General features: G+C 49.6%; 1 protein-coding gene across 2 annotated transcripts in view; it reads right to left on the reverse strand.

The window, feature by feature from the left end:
* Positions 1–19,078, reverse strand: part of Cow (Proteoglycan Cow) — a 124,961-nt gene that overhangs the window by 810 nt on the left and 105,073 nt on the right. For both annotated transcript variants that reach the window (XM_025305371.1, XM_011139670.3), the window contains exons 6-9: positions 17,601–17,758; positions 3,750–3,972; positions 1,600–1,759; positions 52–278 (exon numbers count right to left, since the gene is read on the reverse strand). In XM_025305371.1, coding sequence (XP_025161156.1) covers positions 52–278; positions 1,600–1,759; positions 3,750–3,972; positions 17,601–17,758 — 768 coding nt within the window. The remainder of the gene's footprint in view (positions 1–51; positions 279–1,599; positions 1,760–3,749; positions 3,973–17,600; positions 17,759–19,078) is intronic.

Below are 19,078 nucleotides of genomic sequence, written 5' to 3' on the forward strand. Positions count from 1 at the left end.
ACGTATACTCTTTATTTATCTATTTATTCATTACTGCTGCAGCATACATACCGCAATCGGGCTTGGCGCCGCGCGTTCTGGTGCCGGCGAACTCGACGCCGTGCGGATCGACGCACCAACAGAGGCCAAGGCCGCGGTGGCACTGGGTGCTGCGGTAATATCCTCGCGAGTCGCAGGTAGGTGCTGAGTCCGGCGATGATCGTCTGCGCACCGCGGCGCACGGACGCTCGGCTTTCGAGAAGCAGCCGCACCACTCGGGCCCGCTCACGAAAATGTCGCTGGAAGTACGTAAAAAGCGCGCGGTTAGTGTATGTCTACAACCTTGCTTTAAGAGGATGTAAGCTCTAAGCCGTAAGTGTTAAGTGACGTCATTTCCGTCTCTAAGACATTCCCGCGCAGTATTTAAGCTTTAGCCGTTAGATCTAAGCGAATTGCGCAAAACTCAATTCCTACGGCCTAAAGCGTAGAGCTTAAAGTTGACATATAATTTTCAGCCAATCAGCGAAGAGGACGTTTTGTCGTGTCAAAAAGAATACACCGTCGATCGTGGATATAACCTCGCTCGCCGATATAACCTCCGATTTTGTATTCCATATATTTGTAAAAGATGCACATTCCACGGACACAACACCGTTGTTAGCAGGAGAGCTTGACGTAAATCCATTTTGGTTATGTAGAAAGTAAAGAAACTGCGCGTTTACAAACGCATTATCACCAACCACCAAGTCCACGAATAACCCTTCTCTCTTGGCTGATATACGTCACGTTTAACGCCTTACGTTTTATATTGTGGATTGCCGTTTTTAAGGTTTATTTAACAGTTTTCAGCTTACAGCTTACGGCTTAGAGATCAAATATTTTCTTAAAGCGAGGTTGTACACATACACTTACGCATCGCGCAAGCTCACCGCATTCACGGCGATTGTTATTTATCGTAGCGATTACAGCGATTGTACAATTACAAAATCCGTGCGACTACAAGTAACGTTCTCACCGGCGAATCGTAAGATCGCCGGTGGGGGGAGGGGGGGGGTGATTCGATTCAATTCACCGTCGCACCGTGGAACGTGTAAAGTGACACGCCGTCAACACTCGCGCGAGCAGCGCGATGAAGTAATATCGCGTGTGCAAATTATACGACATAAAAATATTTATTATTGCACCCGCGGAGATACGCGGCAGCACGCGAGTAGTGCCGGAGATTTATGGCGGAGAGACCGGAGGAAAGAAGCGCATTTACGTGCGTCGGTAATCGGCGCGGCAGTAGTAACGGCACGCGACTGGTCAGACCAGATATCCGGCGGAGATACATCTTCGCGTCCGCCGGCGATTATTCTTCACGCTTGGCGCGCTTAACATCTGCGCATTCGATTTACATACGGCGTGTTATCGTCCTCGCGTACGCACGTAAGTAGCCTGAATCTATCGATCGATCTTATCTCAAGCTCGGTGCTGTCGTCGTAGGAAAGTCGCACACGACGCACGCACGAGATAACGCAGGGGAGAGCGTTGGCTCCGATGTGTCGGCTGTAAAAAAAAATGCCCCTCTTTCTCTCCGCCTCGCGCACACGCAGGAATCCACGGGAGAGCGAGTCTCACCTGTCGGTGTCGCAAGCGTCGAGGAAGGGCTTTAAGCACGGTTCGTTCTGATCGTGTTCCAGGCCGTACAGCTCGGAGAGCGAGAGCCGGCCGTCGCTGTCGCTGTCCAAGTGGCCGAACATCCACCTGACCTCGCTCTGACAGCCGATCGGGAAGTGACCTGAAATCGTTCAATGCGATATATTCTTCCTCGTCGTAGGTACACGCGGCTCTGCGAGTAACGCTAAAGGAGGATCAATAAGCGCGCATGTACACGCGCGGCGGACAAGCTGACGCGAGTCGTCTCGCCGGGGCGTGCGGCGAATCGATACGCGCGCGATAAGCGAGACAAGAGATCGCATCATCGGTCGAATCGTTCGATCTGAGAGACCGCGAGGACCTGCACGTAGTGCAGGTTGACGTCCGCGACGCGACTCCGTCGCGGCGGCTTGACGCTGAGAAAGCGCGGGCGCTTTCTTTGAGGAGATATGCCGACGAAACGTCAACAAGTGCCGCGGTGTTGAAAGCGGGATCTCGAAGAATAACAACTTATTCGAGCGCGAGTGGGAAAATCCCGAGTCTCGGATGGAAACCTCTAATTGTTACAATCTCCGGACTATTTTCCCGCTGCGATCCAGGTGTGTTTGGCGAAACCACCTCGCTCTCTCTCTCTCTCTCTCTCTCTCTCTCTCGCGCTCTCTCTCTCTCTCTCTCGATTCAAATGGAATCGCCCGGTACAGAGGTATACGCGCATACTGCACTTTGTTTCGCCTCGGGCAACGTAATACCGTAAGATCAACATAGTAGCGGTACCGTGAGGACAATATCGACAGACAGTGCCCAAAGTAATCGCGACGTAGCTAGGGCGGGAAACGATTCATTGTACGGGGACAATTTCGAACTGGTACGAAACTGATTGTCTCGAAGTCGAATGGCGCGCAGTGTGCGCCGGTACTTCGAAACTGCCGGGTAGATCGTACGTCGCAATGTCCATCCCCTTCCCCGAGGACAATTAGTCTCTCTTGTAGGCGAGGACCTACGTGGCGACTTGTCCCGCGGGAGCGTTACGATACGCTCCGAGCGCATTCCGCGCGGTTATGCGCGTCGCCGCGGCTGCTTAACGCGACTTTCGGTCGCTCGTACGCGCGTATGCCTGTTAGGGAAATATGCGACACACGTCGAGACGAGTTTCGCCGCGGCGGTTTTGCACTCGACGACGGTCGTTTTTAATCAGCGACGAAAATTAAAAAAAACAGTCCCCGGCAATCGGGAGCCCCGGGAGAGCCCCAACGGCGCGGCCGACAAAAGCCTCGTGTCGTCGCCTCCTCGGTGAATTTCGCGTGAGTCGCGCGAGGCAAAGGGATTTATATTCGCTGCTTAACTCTGTGCTTCAGTATGCGACGTTTTAAAGCGTTGAGGGAGAATTCAACGATTGCGTTACGATGCATTAAAAGACGCAGATTCGGCATTAGACTCAGAGCGTAATGTGAAGGACTCGACTGAAAGGAACTCTCGCCGATCAATGGAAGCTGCGACGCTTTTGAAATCTGTTTGCAGGAACTCGCGCGTATGTGTGTCGATCCGAATTTTGCCCCGCAAGTAGCCGGTACTGACATGTCGATAGAAAAAAATACACCGAGAGAAAAGTATATGATATTTGGCACTATAATGATATGGTAACTAAATTATAGTCCGAAATATCATATTTATAGCAAGTATTAGCATAATGTCGGTAATAATTACGATACAGGCATGGTATAATCAAGCATATAATATTTTTAACTAAGAATTATAGCAAGTTAAACTAAAATTATTGTATGAATACAGGTATAAAATGGTAGGTAAACTAACTCTTTTATATAGTCAATATTACCCGAATATTTGCTAAACGATGACAGATGTAACTATATGAATATTAAATCTCACTACATTTGTGAATGAGAAATCACCATATATGTGGTGAAAAAAGTAACTAAACAATTATTTCAGACAATCATTGACTGTACATTTGTGTTTATTCTACTATATTTTGCAGGTTTCCACCAACTATAAAAATATGGTTGACGCCAAAATGAAGTATAAAATATAGTGAGATTATATAGTTAATTCAACTATATTTTTCCATCAGTGTATATTATACGTATCGAAATGTGTAACAGAGCTTTCCTCACCTTTGGGCTTGGGATGCTGACGACGGTGCTTGGAGTCTGCCATCACGACGGAGAACCAATCCAGCAGGCGATTGGCCATCGCAGGCTTGGACGACGTCGGGCAATCCGTATTTCTGGACGGCGATTGTACGTTGTACATCGCTTTCAATGGCGACTGGGTCTTGTCCATCACTTCGTTGCTCATCAGATGCTTGTCGTCGTACCTGTTCGCACTAACGAGGGTCTGTAACATCAAACGCGCGCAAGTGAGTTGTACGTACGCGAAATCTTGCGCGCGCGCCGCCTGTTGCAAAATGTTAAAAGGAACGATACAATCGAGCGATATATGTACACCCCCCTCCCCCCCCTCCCCCGGATAGCCCACTTTTCCCGCCGCAATGTCGCATTTCGGCAAACATTATGCCGTCTCATTAATATTTCCCGCGCCATAAATTTCCAACAGTAATCATATTGTTATTGTAATTCTCCGATAATTAACCAGACTATGGGATTCGTTTATACCGCGATAAATATGCGACCAATACGATTGGTTGTTTCGCGACCTCGGCCGGTTAAAACTCCCGACGTTTTATTATTCAGCGTATCGATTGAATTTTGGTAGCGCATTTAAACAAGGATACCGTAAAACTCCAGATAATGACGGATCTTCTGCTGCATTATGCTGCGTAAACACGAGGCGCAAGCTCTTAAAATACGACAATTCCCGCCATTTGCCCGTAGAATTTAATAATAAATCAATGCGACGCGTGTACAGCGCAATCCCCGTTCAATTCCCGTGAAACGATGATGAGAATTGCGCGACAAAGGTCAGACGGCGATTAAAAAAGGAAGAAAATAGAAAGCCGGATCCCTTGATTGCGAGATTAACAAGGCTTCGGCAACCTGGCCCAACCAAAAGTTTATCCATTTATTTATTACGCTGTCGATCACCCGCGCCGCAACTCGTTCAATCCGACGGGATTCTTCCGAGGCCAGGCGAGTCTTCTCGCGAATCGGCTCGGGCGGATAAATGTTTGAAGGAATTAAGCGACGCGCAGGATGCGGCAAAATGCAGCGTTCGTTCGATCACCGCCGCGATGCGCGCGGAATCTCGGGCGACGCGCCGCCGCGCCGCCGCCCGACTAGCGCGGGGCTAATAATTAATTACGTTAGCTGCAATCAGTTCGTTAATCAACGCTCTCTACTGTCATTCTCGTCCTGCCGCGCCTACTGGAACCGTTGAATGATCTCTCGATTGCCAATTCGTTTAATCATATCGTCGGACCTCTCACTCGCGCGCACGTACATTAACCTCAATGGTCGGGGTTCGATTAATTACGGCCGGACTGACGTTGACGTGTGAGGGCGAATTATCCAGCAACGGATATCCCGCGCGGACGAAAAATCCGCGATACTCGCGGAAAGCGGCGACGCCAAAGGACGAAGCGTGCGTGTGCAACGATCCTTTCCGTAAAAATGATTATTAATGCAAGGGAGTCGCCGTTCACCCGGACCTTAGGTTAGTTTAACGAGACTCCTTCACGGACGATATCTCCCCGACGGGGAAGTGACAAAATATTAATCTACGATAATCAATATTAATCTCCGTACTGACCCGAGCGACAATGCAAGAGATCTGATCCTTTTTCTTTTTTTTTAAATCGAGACGAAATCCTTATGCAAAAAAATTCACGCAAACGCCTCGCAGCTTCGAAACTTTCGCCGAGATCTGAATTTCGCCAGAATGGAGTCCTGCGGGAGATCCCTTGTGCCTGCGGAAAATTCGAAGCGGTCGTATACTGCGATGGACCAAGGACGCGCGCGAAATTTCAGCGGCTGCGCGGTGCGGGGGGGGGGGGGGGGCGGGACACGGCAGAGGGTGGATGACGAAGGCGTAACACGAAGACAGCTCGGCGTAATTTTATTGAGTCAGTTTAATTAGGCGCCGGATGCGACTCGAAGTTTCGCGTTAACTTGTCATAAAGGGCGCTGATATACGATACGCTGGGTGTAATTAATAATTAGGGTGCGCAGCTTGCGGGGAGGCTTCCAGTTGAATTCCATTCTTACAGCGGAGTCCACCGCGCGTGGAATCTCCCGTTTCGCCCGCTTCGTTTACCTCGTCTGCCAGCTCGCGTCACAAAGCCCGCGCGCGCCTTGCCATTTGTACGACGTTAAATTCCCCACCCCGGAGAGAGACGTCAAACTCCGCCGGGGGACAACCGAAAGTTGTCGTGCGTGTTTGCGTAACGCGTGTTTGCGAGTTCAAACAGATTTAACCCTTTTCGAAGGACCAGGATACCCGCTGCAACCTGAGACCGCCTACATACGCGAGTCCTTGCCGACGCGAGGAGATCCAGGATTATCTCCAGCTGGGAATCCAGACGTTACACTCTGCGCTCTCTCTCTCTCTCTCTCTCTCCCTCCCCCCTCTCCTGCACGCATGTGTTCTCTATTTTATCGAATAGATATTTCCCGCAGATTTCGTAAAGGCGCGTCGCGCGTGAAACTGAATAACGCGCGGAATAACGTTTCGTTAACAATCTGCGCTCTCGTAGTTCTCGACTTAAGAAAATTACTGCATTTCCTGTCGCCCGCAAACGGCGTTGCCTTCCTGCAGACTGCACTTCCACAGACGCCTCATGACCGGTGCTTTAAGCAGCTTCCGAGAGACTCGCGAATGCATATTTATCAAATCTCGCGAAATTTCTGAATGTTTTATCTCGCCTTTATACAAAAGTTGAGGGAGCGCGAACGGATATTATCCTCGCGCGGTCGGAATTACTTGATGAAATCGAACGGTGCGCCTCCACAGCAGATAAACGAAACTTCTCGAAACTGAGGAGAATATCAATCGGCACTGCATAATGCCGTCCTACGCATCCCCGAGATAAAAATTTCAGCGGACTTTACTCCCGCGCGTGGAATTTTAATTGAAGATCTCATTACCACGATATTTAACATTAAAGCGTAAAGAAGTGCGAAAAGGAAGATGGAATCCAATTAAATTTTTGCCCGGGAAGACTCGACCTCAAACTCGCCCAAGAACTCGCAGCCGGCGAGAAAACGTACGCGACTTCTGACAAAGCCTCTGTATCTATGCATATATATATATATGTGTGTGTATGTGTGTATATTTGAATATTCTCGCTTTGTATGAGTGTTAATTTCCTGAGGCGCGTCGCTCGAGAGGGTAATATCTTACGCTAAAGCTTAAAGCGAGTCTCTTCACTCGCAGCGTCCTACGCGATGACCCAACTTTGACCCGCAGGCTGAGTCGCGCGCGGAAGGTTCCTGTCCAGTCCGAAATGCCGTTCAATTAGCCGCGGCTTGACACCGCGAGTCGTCCTCCCGCGAAATTCAGTTCGCAGCTCGCGTTTCCCACTCGCGTCTCTATCTCGCATCTGCGGGGGCTGCACGTCGACAGACAGAATTAGAACGGTAATCGCGAACGCACACATTGTTCGCGCAGCGTGATAAAACGTATGTTCATTGAACGTGACCGCTAATCGCCTGGAGCGACGCAGCGAAACGAGTCGCAGGGTGAGCCAAACAAGCCGCGGTTCGAGAATCGCGCGGGCGACGAGAGAATTGCGCGTCCGCGACGCGATTCGAGGGATCATATCCCGGAGGCCGAGGTGTATTCCTCGGGATCAATACGTCGGCAGGGCTCCTCGACAGCGGGTCTCTCCTTAAGGCCGACGTAATCTCAGTCTATGCACGCATCCCTTATTAAGCCCGGCCCTCGAAATAAAAATTGATCCTCCTCTTCTCTTTTCCGTTCTCGCGCGCGCTGTGGAAGCGCAGGAATCCAAATGCCGGGCTCCGCGATGTCGACGACGAGTATCCCCCGAGCGTAGCTCGCCCGTCTCATTGGTCGGCTATATAACCCCCCCCCCCCGTGCGTGGCGTGGTGGCTCTCTCTCTCTCTCTCTCTCTCTCTCTCTCTCTCTCTCTCTCTCTCTCTCTCTCTCTCTCTCTCTCTCTCTCTCTCTCTCTCTCTCTCTCTCTCTCTCTCACACACTCTCTCTGTCTCTGTCTCTCTGCCGTATTTTCGAGCAGCCCAGACGAAGCGTCTTTCCATCGATCGACGGAGAAGCGTCGGCAGACGAGGAGCAGGTAATAACGTTACCTGCGAACGTCGCGCGAGACCAACGAGACACGAGCCGAGCGCGAGCCGGCGGCGCCGTCGCCGCCGCCGCGTCTTCGGCTTCGACGACGACGATAACGTAGCGCGAGCGCGGTTTAATTCGATCCGCGGCCGGAGAGGTCTAACGACAGTCGAGACCCGATAAATATTGCAAAGATAGCCTGAGACGGTAATTGTCGTCATAAAGTGTCGGATAGACGCAGTCGGACGCGCGCGCGCGCGCGCGCGGCACGACGGTAATTCGTCCGCTTGCGCGACGCGAAACGTTTTAAATTTAGATTTCCCGAGTCGAATTACGCTCCCCTTCGCAGCTCCTCATCCCCTGCTCGCGTTAGAGTAAGATATTCCTCTGAAGGATAGTGACACTCGACTCGTGCTCCACTTCGCGTGATGTTTCATCAATCGATTGTATGCCTCTGCATGCCATTCAAGTTCGCGACTCCTCGCGACACTTTCTCACGTCTTAATTTGATCTTGTCGGAGTCTTACGGATTCGCATCGATTTTTTGCAATCGATGCACCGTAATGAAGTCTTCTATCGAGTTATCAGGGTGAATGATTACACGGCGATGAAGGGAAGAGGGCGAGAGAAAACAAATTCCAAATAATAAATTCCTGCGCACAGCAAGCGCCGCTTTTAAGGCGCTTTAATTAAAAATCGTGCCTGTTTTTGATAATGACTTTGTGACAAACTGAATAAATGTGCAAGAATGAAAATTTTACATATATTTATATAACATATAAAGAGTAGAAAAATTTTGTTTTTAAACAAATACTCATATAAACATACGTCCACTTCAATTTTAAACGCGTTTCTCTCGGAATTTTATTGTTCAACTTTTTGCAGTGATTTCTCCGAAACTGAGCTTCGGATCGATTTGAAATTTTAAAGCAATTATGTTTGTTCATCTGGCTCTCAGATGAACCATGGACAATTACATCAAAATATTTCATTTCGAGATATTAATTTTTTTATTGTAAAAGAACTGAAAAATTTGGATTTTTTCCTAATAATAGCTGCCATTTTGTTAATTTTGTTCGATTTTTTTTTCTAGTGGTTTACCGGATAATGATAAGCCTCTTCAAGATTTCTAGCTAAAATTCGCTCTGACCGGACCACCGAGAGCCGAGAGATACTACTGCAAAAACGATAACTTGAAAAAAAAAAAAAAAGGAGAGTATATTTCAGCTATATATATCGCATATTTATACGAGTATTTGTTAACGAACAAAATTTTTCTACTCTTCGTATGTTGCGTAACTATACCTAAAATTTTCATTCTTGCACATTTATTCAGTTCGTCACAAAATATTATCAAAAACAAGCACGATTTCTCAGCAATCTGACTCTCCAAGTGCCCTTAAAGAGCCGTCGATGCTCAATTGTGCTCTCCTTCGCTCGGAGTCTAACAATTAAATCGGGCGGCTGCAGCGCCTCCGAGGCGCGGAAGACAAAACAGATCGAGTTAAAACAAATTTCCGGAAGCGCAGGAAAATAACGAAGCCCGGTATTCGTCGGTTAAAGGGTCGCGCGAGATTTTATCACGGAAGCCGTACGCGAATTCAATATGCGAGCGCGTGGAAGTTACGTCTCGTGTGCATTGCGTAATACACACGAGCCGAGGTAAGGCACCGCCATCCCCCGGAACAGCGTTATCGCTATCCTCGAACTATACGCGCGCAGCACATCGACGGCATGCTCATAAGTTAATTTAGCATGGCGCAACGAAGCTTCAACCCGATATTCACGGCTGAACAAATGTTACAAAGCGGCAAAGATGTAACTGATATCGAGCTAGAGACAGCCCCGAAATATACCTCCGCGACCTACAAAGTTAAAGCTCCCGCCAGGAGGTCAGAGGCGTTGTGATATTAGCGCTATGGCGCGCTACCAGGGTACCAGCGCCGAGGGTAGGGGAGATTGGCTTGGCAGGAAGCGGTGTCTTATAACCACCCTCAAAGACACGCTCAGTTTTATCGTCCTACATTCTTCATGTCGTGCCGGAATGCGACGCGGAAGGGTCGCGGGAGACCTTCGTTCACGACGACGACGACGACGACGACGATGACGTTAATGTTTCTACCGTGTCGTAATCGATACCGAGAAGTATCGGGGAGCAGCAGGCAGGAGCGGGAATGTAGATCACGTCGGAACGAAGTCACTCGATTATCCTATACCACCGCACGCGCGACCTCGGTGATCGCTCGGCATTTATTTATAAAGCTCGCCGAGTCGCGGTGGAAAAAAAAAAGAAAAAAAGAAAGAGAAAGAAAGAGAAATTTGCAAATTTCCGCGTAATTCCGCAAAATCCGACGGGGGGATACTCATAAATCGTGCGGTAAAAGGATCATCAGAGGGGCCCCGCGTGTGCCGAAATTAACATTTTGAATGTTATAACGAGAGAAAAAAAAAAGGAGAAATAGAGAGACAAATTATATCCCCGTCGGAAAAAAAAAAAAAAAAAAAAAAAACACGCTACACATCAGCGAAGTAAAAACGCAGAATGTGATTCTGTGTGGGCGCAATTTTCGCATAAAAAATACATTAATAAAACAGCGATAGCGGTAGCCGGCGGTATAATGAAGTTCGTAAAAGCGGGGGATCCCCCGCATTTCCGAAATGATATTTACGGTCCCGCCGCTTGTCTCCCATCGCGCGTTCAGCCGCGGCGCGACAACGACGTCATTCTTCAACGTAAACGCCTCTTCTTCGGCTCCCCTCGCCCCTTCGAGTCCACCCCCGAGATGTTACACGCCGCAAAATATTTCATGCGACCCCCGCTGTGACCGCGCGAGGAGGAGTCTATTAACCCTTGACTGGGATCGCTGCTCGCAATCGTCGTCGCAGCTGCGAGCCGCTAATGGCCTTCCATCTTGCACGCAAATGTCGTAAACGTCCGTGGAGCGGTTAATCCGGATTATAAGCGTAATAATTAACGCTTTCGATAATACCTCTTCCCCCTCCCCACCAAGCCGAGCTTCATTTCGTAATCTGGTGAAATTTCTGGCCAGAGGCCCGGGGCTTTACGATCAATTAGTCGGTTTGCGTAAAACTTCGGTATCGGAGCGGCCGTATTAACGGCGATAATCCTAAACCGCCTCCTCCTCTCCTTATTGAATCTTTCAGATCGATCAGAAAGAGATACATTGAATGATTTTTCGTGCGGATACGCACACACACGCACGCACACACAGGGATAACACACTGAGAGAAAAGTATATGATATTTGGAACTGTAATGACATAGTAATTAAATTATAGTCCGAAATGTCATATTTATTATCGTAAGTATTATCATAATATCGGTAATAATTACGATATAGGTATAGTATAACCAATCGTATAATATTTTTACTAAGAATTATAGTAAGTTAAATTAAAATTATTGTGTGGATACAAATAGTAGATACAAGTAGGTAAAGTAACTCTTTGATATAGTCAATATTATCAGAATATTTGCTAAATGATGACAGATGTAACTATATGAATATTAAATCTCACTATATTTGTGAATGAGAAATTACTACATATGGTGGTAAAAGTAACCAAACAATTATTTCAGACAATCATTGACTATATATTTGTGTTTATTCTACAGGTATATTCTGCAGGTTCGACGAACTATAAAAATATGGTTGACGTCAAAATGAACTATAAAATATAGTGAGATTACAGTTAATTCAACTATATTTTTCTATCAGTGCACCACTCGCGAGCGAGATATCTTGTGATATCTTATAATTTGCGAAATCAATTTGCCGGATTTGTTCAACTTAACATGCGCCCGCGCGATAAAGTGCCCGGGCGCATTAATATATCGCCCGGCCATCGAATTTATTGTATAATAGCGATAATCACGCGCGGTATCGGCGCGTCTCCCGCGCATAATTCGCTCGTATCCGCTCGCGAGCGATTATTTCGAAAGCTGACAATAACGTATTGAAGCGTTCAAGTGCTATTCTATCAAGGTTCAGGGGCCTCTTGTTGGCGGGAATAATGACATCGAGTGAGCGCGCGAGCGCGCGCTTGCCGCTTTACGTTGCGTCGTGCGTCGCGAATGTGGCGTGCGCCGAAATACGCGGACGATGGCGGATTGGGATTTCGAAGAAACACAGGCAGCGATTACGGCCGCCGACGATAACACACCGCGGTGGACGCGTTATCGTGGACGTCGAAATTTCGATTGGCACGCACCGCGAATCAGAATAATGCCGCGGCGCGGCGGGGCCCGACTCGGCCGGCTCTGCTTTTATCGCGGAGGGATCGCGAAAATAGCACGCGTGCGTCTAAAGCGGAATAATATTTTGACGGGCACGCTGGGAAAAGTCCTGTCCAAATATTTAGATTCGCTTGGCTAGATAATTCGAGAGAGAGAGAGAGAGAGAGAGAGAGAGAGAATCCCCTTTGTTGGGTGAGACGCGCGATGGTGAACTCGGCGGAGAATTTTTCCAACACGACCGCGGCAGCGCCTTCTCCTCCTCCTTTTCGTCCTCTTCCTCCTTCAGTCGGAGAACAAAGGATATTTTATTTAGCGGCGGGCTCTTTAACTTTTACCATCGACGAAAAACTTTTCGTGGAGCAACGACGCCGTGCGCGAATTGCATTATTCACAAAGTCGGCGGGGGTGGGGGGGGGGGAGGGGGCGAAGGATTTTCGCAGCGCGGATATGTGTGTACACCGCGTATAAGCGGCTGGGACTGTTGCGCGACATACGACGTAATCGCAATTAATTAAGAGAAACCTAACGAGAGAAAGCCGGGCAAGTTAATTCACGATTTCCATTAGCCGGCGGCTATTGAAGCGAAGCAGATTTACGATCTCCCCTTCGGCGTCCCCTATTTTTCTTCCATTAGACGCGATCCTCCGGTGAATGTTTTCGCTACTGTTTGCGCCGGCGGGTGTTTCTCGCTTTCACCGAGAGATATATTTTTCATGAAATCGTATGTGGCCGGAGCGTCTTCGCTCGTGAAAGATGCAGAGGACGAGAGAGAAAGGGACGAAGCCACGAGAATACCCCCCGCGTCATTAATATCGGGAACGAATGAACGGAGCCCTGGAGAACTGAAAGGCGGATTCATTCGAGTTCACGGCGGAAGTTGCTCCCCGGTTCGATCGGGAGAGAAGAGAGAGAGAGAGAGAGAGAGAGAGAGAGAGAGAGAGAGAGAGAGAGAGAGAGAGAGAGAGAGAGAGAGAGAGAGAGAGAGAGAGAGAGAGAGAGAGAGAGAGAGCGCGCGGGTGAAATTAGATTTGGAAAACTGTATTATTCGCGACGGGCGAATTCTGCGGAAATTTTCATCGCGCAGGTCGCCGCGCGAACTGTGGGGGGAAAGTTCCGAAAATCGAAGATCTCCTTTGACAATGACGAGAGAGAGGGACGACAAAGGGCGCAATTTGCGAGAGGTCACGCATAAATACATAACTCTTTTCAAAGTCCACCATCAGTAATTTGCGGGAGAGAAGAATTTATTCGGGCGAGTGTCGCCACCGCCGCCGGCCACGCATGCCATGGCCCATGTTTATTTGCAAACGAGAGTTTAAAATTGTGTTTCCAGTGGCGGAGTAAATGGTCGAGGTTAACGGCTAGCCGAAATTTAATTCGCGAGATCGCCGTCCGGGGCGGATATACGCGTTCGATTCGTATATCGCGCACATTTGCATCGGCGTGTAGCGATAATTGGCCGGGGCGAGCGCGGGAACGAGTCGAAATAAATTAGACCGGCTTTCGCGCTAGAGTTTGTTGCGCGAACTGCCTATATAACGTGCACCGCCATTAAAATAATGTGCCGGTCAATCGAACCGCACCACCCCGGTGCCTCCCTCCCCGATGCCGCCTGCGCGTTCGATTCGTTCCATTTGTGTCGTGAGTTTTCGGGAAATTTTTGATTTTGGGATACGTGGGGGAAAAATGTAGAGCATCCCTCCTCCCCCCGCGCCCGCGAAACGCACGGGGGAAATCGGTTTGCGGAACCGTCGTGGCGTTCTATTTGTCGATATCGTGATGTTATATGGCAAATATAGATTCCAATCTCGATTTTCATATAGCGTTCTCGTCACGAGCGGTCACGTCAGATTGTGGAAATTAACTGCGAAATGGTTGAATTAAGCGCGAGCCGCGGTAGTAGAATTTCGTCCGAAACACGGCGGAACAATGCCGGGGGAACGAGCGGCGGAGCTTTATTTAGCAGAGCTTAGATTATTTAAAGTTATCCGTCGAATTTACGTGACTCACGATAATCCCCTTGTCTTATTTCCATCCACGAAATTTCTGGAGTACGTCCGCCGCATCAAAATTCTGCTAACCGAACAGCTCTCTGGCTTCCAAAACAGGAATATAGATAGATAAGAGATATATGGAAAATACGCTCGGCGGTCCCTGTCGTTACGCGAACAAATTAAATTCCCCGGAAATCGCTGAAACTCAATAAACGGCGAATTAATCACTGTAGCTTTATGTAAAATTCTCTGTTATTTGGAATCGTTGTTTAAGCATGATATTTGTAAACTTGGCTTTCATAAATATTCTGATTTTCTTAAAAACAAAGAAAAAATAAAAAATCTACTTTTTTCTTTTTTTAAATCGCGGAAACATTCCACAAAAAGATTGGGCCTTTTTTTATAAAACGACGGAATTTGTAAATGATTCGTATTCTGCGTTCACCTACATGGTGTGCAACGTACTCTCTCTTTCTCCCTCCCTCTCTCTCTCTCTCTCTCTCTCTCTCTCTCTCTCTCTCTCTCTCTCTCTCTCTCTCTCTCTCTCTCTCTCTGTGGCTAGCCTAAATTCACATTTAAGTTACATCCTGTATTTATCGACGAGCGGGATAGAAACGGTAATGCACGGGTAACGGGATGAAGGATATAGCGCGAGCTGCAGGCGATGGAAGCTACAATATTGGACGTTGCTTTTTAGCGCGAGAAGCTACGTTCATAAATTCCCCCGGGAGATCGTAAGATCGCGAAAACGGGGGAAGCGTGCAAAGAAGGTGAATAGTACTCGACGTGATACGCATAAGTGCTTCACGTGGGGCAAAAGACACGCTGTAAAAAAAAAAGACAAAGAGAGAGAGAGAGAGAGAGAGGGGGGAGGGGAACATTCAACTGTATAGCTCGAATAATTGTGTTGTAACGTCAATGAGAAGCGAGAGAAAGAGAGAGAGAGAGAGAGAGAGAGAGAGAGAGAGAGAGAGAAAGAAAGAAAGAGAGAGAGAGAGAGAGAGAGAGAGAGTGTAACCAATATTGCGAAAAGCACTCTCCTTCTCTCTCTCCCTCTTCCCTCTTCTTCTCCCAACACGCGAGCGATGCGCGTCCGGAAAATGTTCTCTTTCGTCTATCGATGGGTATCGATAAAACGCATCGACCGCAAAACCGTGCACGAAACGAATCAATTTAGGAGCAACGTTATTACAGCGCGTCATCGCGCGTCTCTGCGTCCTCTCGTCCCGGCGCGGCGGCGAAACATCCGGGGTAACCGCGGATATAAAAGGAAGAACCGAATTAATGCCTGGATAATGCAAGGATCTGCTCTCTTTCTCGCGAAGGAGTCGTAAAGGGGGAGGAGCGCAGGGGAAATTCAGCGTCTGACGCGACGTTGAAGCCGCGGAGAAGGGCGGAAACGCGAACACCCTCGCGGGCGGCCGTAGTTCTTTCTCGCGACTGCTGAGAGATTCTGCAAATTCTAAACCATATCTTATCCCTCCGCGCATGACACCGCTACGTGTTTCCGAATTCAAACGTCCTCCAGATCCGTCTTACACGTCCCGGGTACGCGACTCTCTCTCTCTCTCTCTCTCTCTCTCTCTCTCGTGGTCCCGCGCGGTGCGAAGGTGCGCCGCGCGACAAAGTCCTTTCACGTGCCCAGACTAGAAAATGCGTCCGATCCGTCTGCGATTTTTTGCCCCCGCCTCTACGTGATACATAAGCCCGTGTCGTCAATTCGGGTCATCGATTCCACCTCGGCGAGCGCCGCCGTGCGAAAATACCTGCGCACAGGCGGCTCAGGACGCCTGCCTGCGTCGACGAGGACGACGACGTGGTCTCTACGTCAGGCTCTCGATTACGTCTGTGCCCGCGACCTTGCGATTCCGCTTGTGTGACGAAAGTAGCGGCGCTTGCCTCAGGTCGGATCGATAATCGCCGACGGGCGAGAAATCGTACCGCGGAGGCGCGACCTGGGGCGAGGGAGCGCCGCCGTGTGATTTACACGAAGGGGGGTGGGCTGGCCCTCTCGTCTCGCTCTAGTACCGCAAACGTGATATGTAGGCTCTTTGTTCTTAACGCGAGCAAAAACGTTCCCGCCCGCCCGCCCTCCTCCTAGCCGCTCCGAACAACAGTGTGATGGAATCAACAATTCGTTCCTCGCAGCGGGGCCGCGAAATTCTTCGGCGAATAATTGTGTACATCCATCGGGAAGTGGGCTGTGAATCTTTCCGCCGGCTGTTGATTTAATCAACCCCCCGCGAGAATGTGACGCGCGCGCACCTCGAACATGCTCTGCCCATCTCGGGCGAGAAACTCTTTCTCTACGTAGTTGCGTAATATGACGGCGTCGCGACAGACGTATCCTGACCTCGTGCACGGGATTTGTGTGTGTGTGTGTGTGTGAGAGAGAGAGAGAGAGAGAGAGAGAGAGAGAGAGAGAGAGGGAGAGAGAGCCCGACGAGAAAACGAGCCGCCGCGCTCGGCGGCCCAGCTACTTCACAAATCTGTAAAGAGTGCAAAGTAACGAAGCGCGAAGCTATAAAGTACGAACGAAATGTTTCCCCTGAATCGCTTGCGCCATGATCCATTTTTATGGGATTCCGCCGGGCGAGGAAAAGCGTCGCGGATAAATCACAACTCAGGCCGCAAATAATTTGCCTGCCGAGCTATATACACCCGCGCTGTCCCATATTCCGCGCGGAAAGTAAGACCGCCCGGCTGGCGCATCGATTCTCGCGCCGCGCGCCGCGGCTTCTCGCGTCTCGGCAACTTTGACGTTTATCATTATTACTTGAAGCGGCCAACTCCGCACGGCCAATTTCCCCGCAAACTGCCCGGGAGTACCGGGCGTGCCAAACCCGACCGCCATTTATTAAATAAACAACAACGGATATACGCGCGCGTGCCTCGCTCGTACCAATATCGTGTCTGAACTTGATTAAACTTTCAAAGATTACGGTGACGCGCGCGTGCCGTTCCGGATCGGCGGAATTTCGTCCCCTCTTTCACGCTCTTTCCTCCCTTGTTGACGCGCGCCAATTTTTCGCGCGCGCTTCCCCGTTAATCTCGTGGAATAATTTACATACAACGAGACTGTGAATAATAGATCTCGCTGGGGCATCGACGGCTCGCTCGCTCTCGCTCGCTCTCGCGCGCTCTCGCGCGCGCGCGCCGTCGAGGCCGAGAGCGAAATGCGCGTATCACATATTCGATAAGTCACGCATCGGGAGAGGCAGCCGCGCAAATACATATCGCTCGTATTATACGCCACGTTACCAGCTGCATACGCTGTTACGTAAATGCTACACGAACGTGTCGCGCAATACCGCGCGCGCGCGAGCGAGCGAGCGAGCGAGCGAGCGAGCGACGGGAGGACCGCATTTCTATTGAAGAACCCATAACCATCACGAGCCGTCAAATGCGGCACGGAGGCCGAGGATTCCCCGCCGCTCGCTCGCGCGATATTTCCGCCGTGGTAGCTTTCGCGAGAGGCGAGAGGACGAGCAGGGTCGAGCGAGACTTACCTTGCCGCGTTTCGAGTACTTGAGGTACTGGTAGTGATGATTGTCGTAATTGAAGTCGCGCGGCGTCAGGGTGATGTCGTGGTTGCGACCCATTTTGCCCATGAGACCCTTCTTCCTCTGCATCTGCATCTTCTTCGTATACGTTCGCAGATCGGTGCCTGTCGACGGCGGGGAGCGAGAAAGAGAGAGAGAGAGAGAGAGAGAGAGAGAGAGGGGGGGGGGAGAGAGGGGGAGAGAAAGAGATTTCGTTCGATTAATACATTCTTACCACGGCACACATTGATTGCAGTCGCGGCGAAATTACATTTCGTCCCGCGCGCAACGTCGAGAGTACTTGGTTCGTTAGCCCGAATCAACTCGAGCGTGACTGCCGGCAAATTGCACGTCAGAAATGCAGTCGAAAAGCCGAACTGTGCTCTTCGGCGACCGAGCTTTCACTTTCCCCCGGTCGTTTGTTCGTTCGTCGGTCCATTCGTCGTCGATCGTTATCGATGGTGGCGGTGAGTACGATTTTTTTTCGCGAAGTGCAAAGGGTCCGCGACGAGGAGACACGTCGATCCGCGCCGTCGAATATATCGTCGATTCAGTTGGCGGAAAAAAAATGGGAAAATTTTTGTGCCGCGAGCACTTTTCAAGGACTCGAATTAAAAAGCGGAACAAAGTGTCGAAAAAAAAAAAAAAAAAAAAAAATAGGCAAAAGGAGAGAGCAAAGATAATTGCTGCAAACAAAAAAAAACAGAGAGAGAGAGAGAGAGAGAGAATGAATAACACTCTGCGAAAAGTGTCATTCGCCTCGGAGTTTACATTGTTTTGTAGCTGCACTTACGATTCGATTTTCGCATTTCGAGGGTCGTCCCGCGCGGGGACGGTGCGCGGGGAACCGGGGCGGGAGATGGCGAACCATTCGGCAAATTACAAATATCGCGTATTCGAAGGATATTCAATTCGGCATGAAAACTCGACGATTGTCGGCCGAGTGAAACACAATTACGTCGTACAATGCCGCATCGTTTTGCGGCAAATTTTCCGGCCTCCAATGAATCGTCCGACCGCAAACGCGATAGGCCTAACGCACACATACACTGACGGACAGACAGACAGACAGACAGACACGGCCTGTCTGGGATAATTGCATTGACATTCGGCGCGTACGTCCCGAACTATTCGGTCGTGAAAATGCGATAATTTTTTTATTGTCCCGCATTAAGATTTAAAACGAGCGAGCGCTGTGACGATGTTACAAAATGGTCGATAAAAATTCCGCCGCGTTCCCGATGAAATACACGAATCAATGGCCACTCATCAGGCATCAGGGAGGGGGGGAGGGGGGGAAATAGGCCGTTTCGAAAATTAATGCCCGCGTCCGATGCGATCGATCGCAATCGACGGGCGTTATGATTTTTCGACAAAACGCGCGCGCGATCGCGCGTCGATGCAACCCTGCAGAATTCAATCACCGCTTACACGCTGGCGAGCCG

The sequence above is a fragment of the Harpegnathos saltator genome, unplaced genomic scaffold (genome assembly GCF_003227715.2).
Source record: "Harpegnathos saltator strain DR-91 unplaced genomic scaffold, Hsal_v8.6 scaffold12, whole genome shotgun sequence".
NCBI classification, from domain to species: Eukaryota; Metazoa; Arthropoda; class Insecta; order Hymenoptera; family Formicidae; genus Harpegnathos; species Harpegnathos saltator.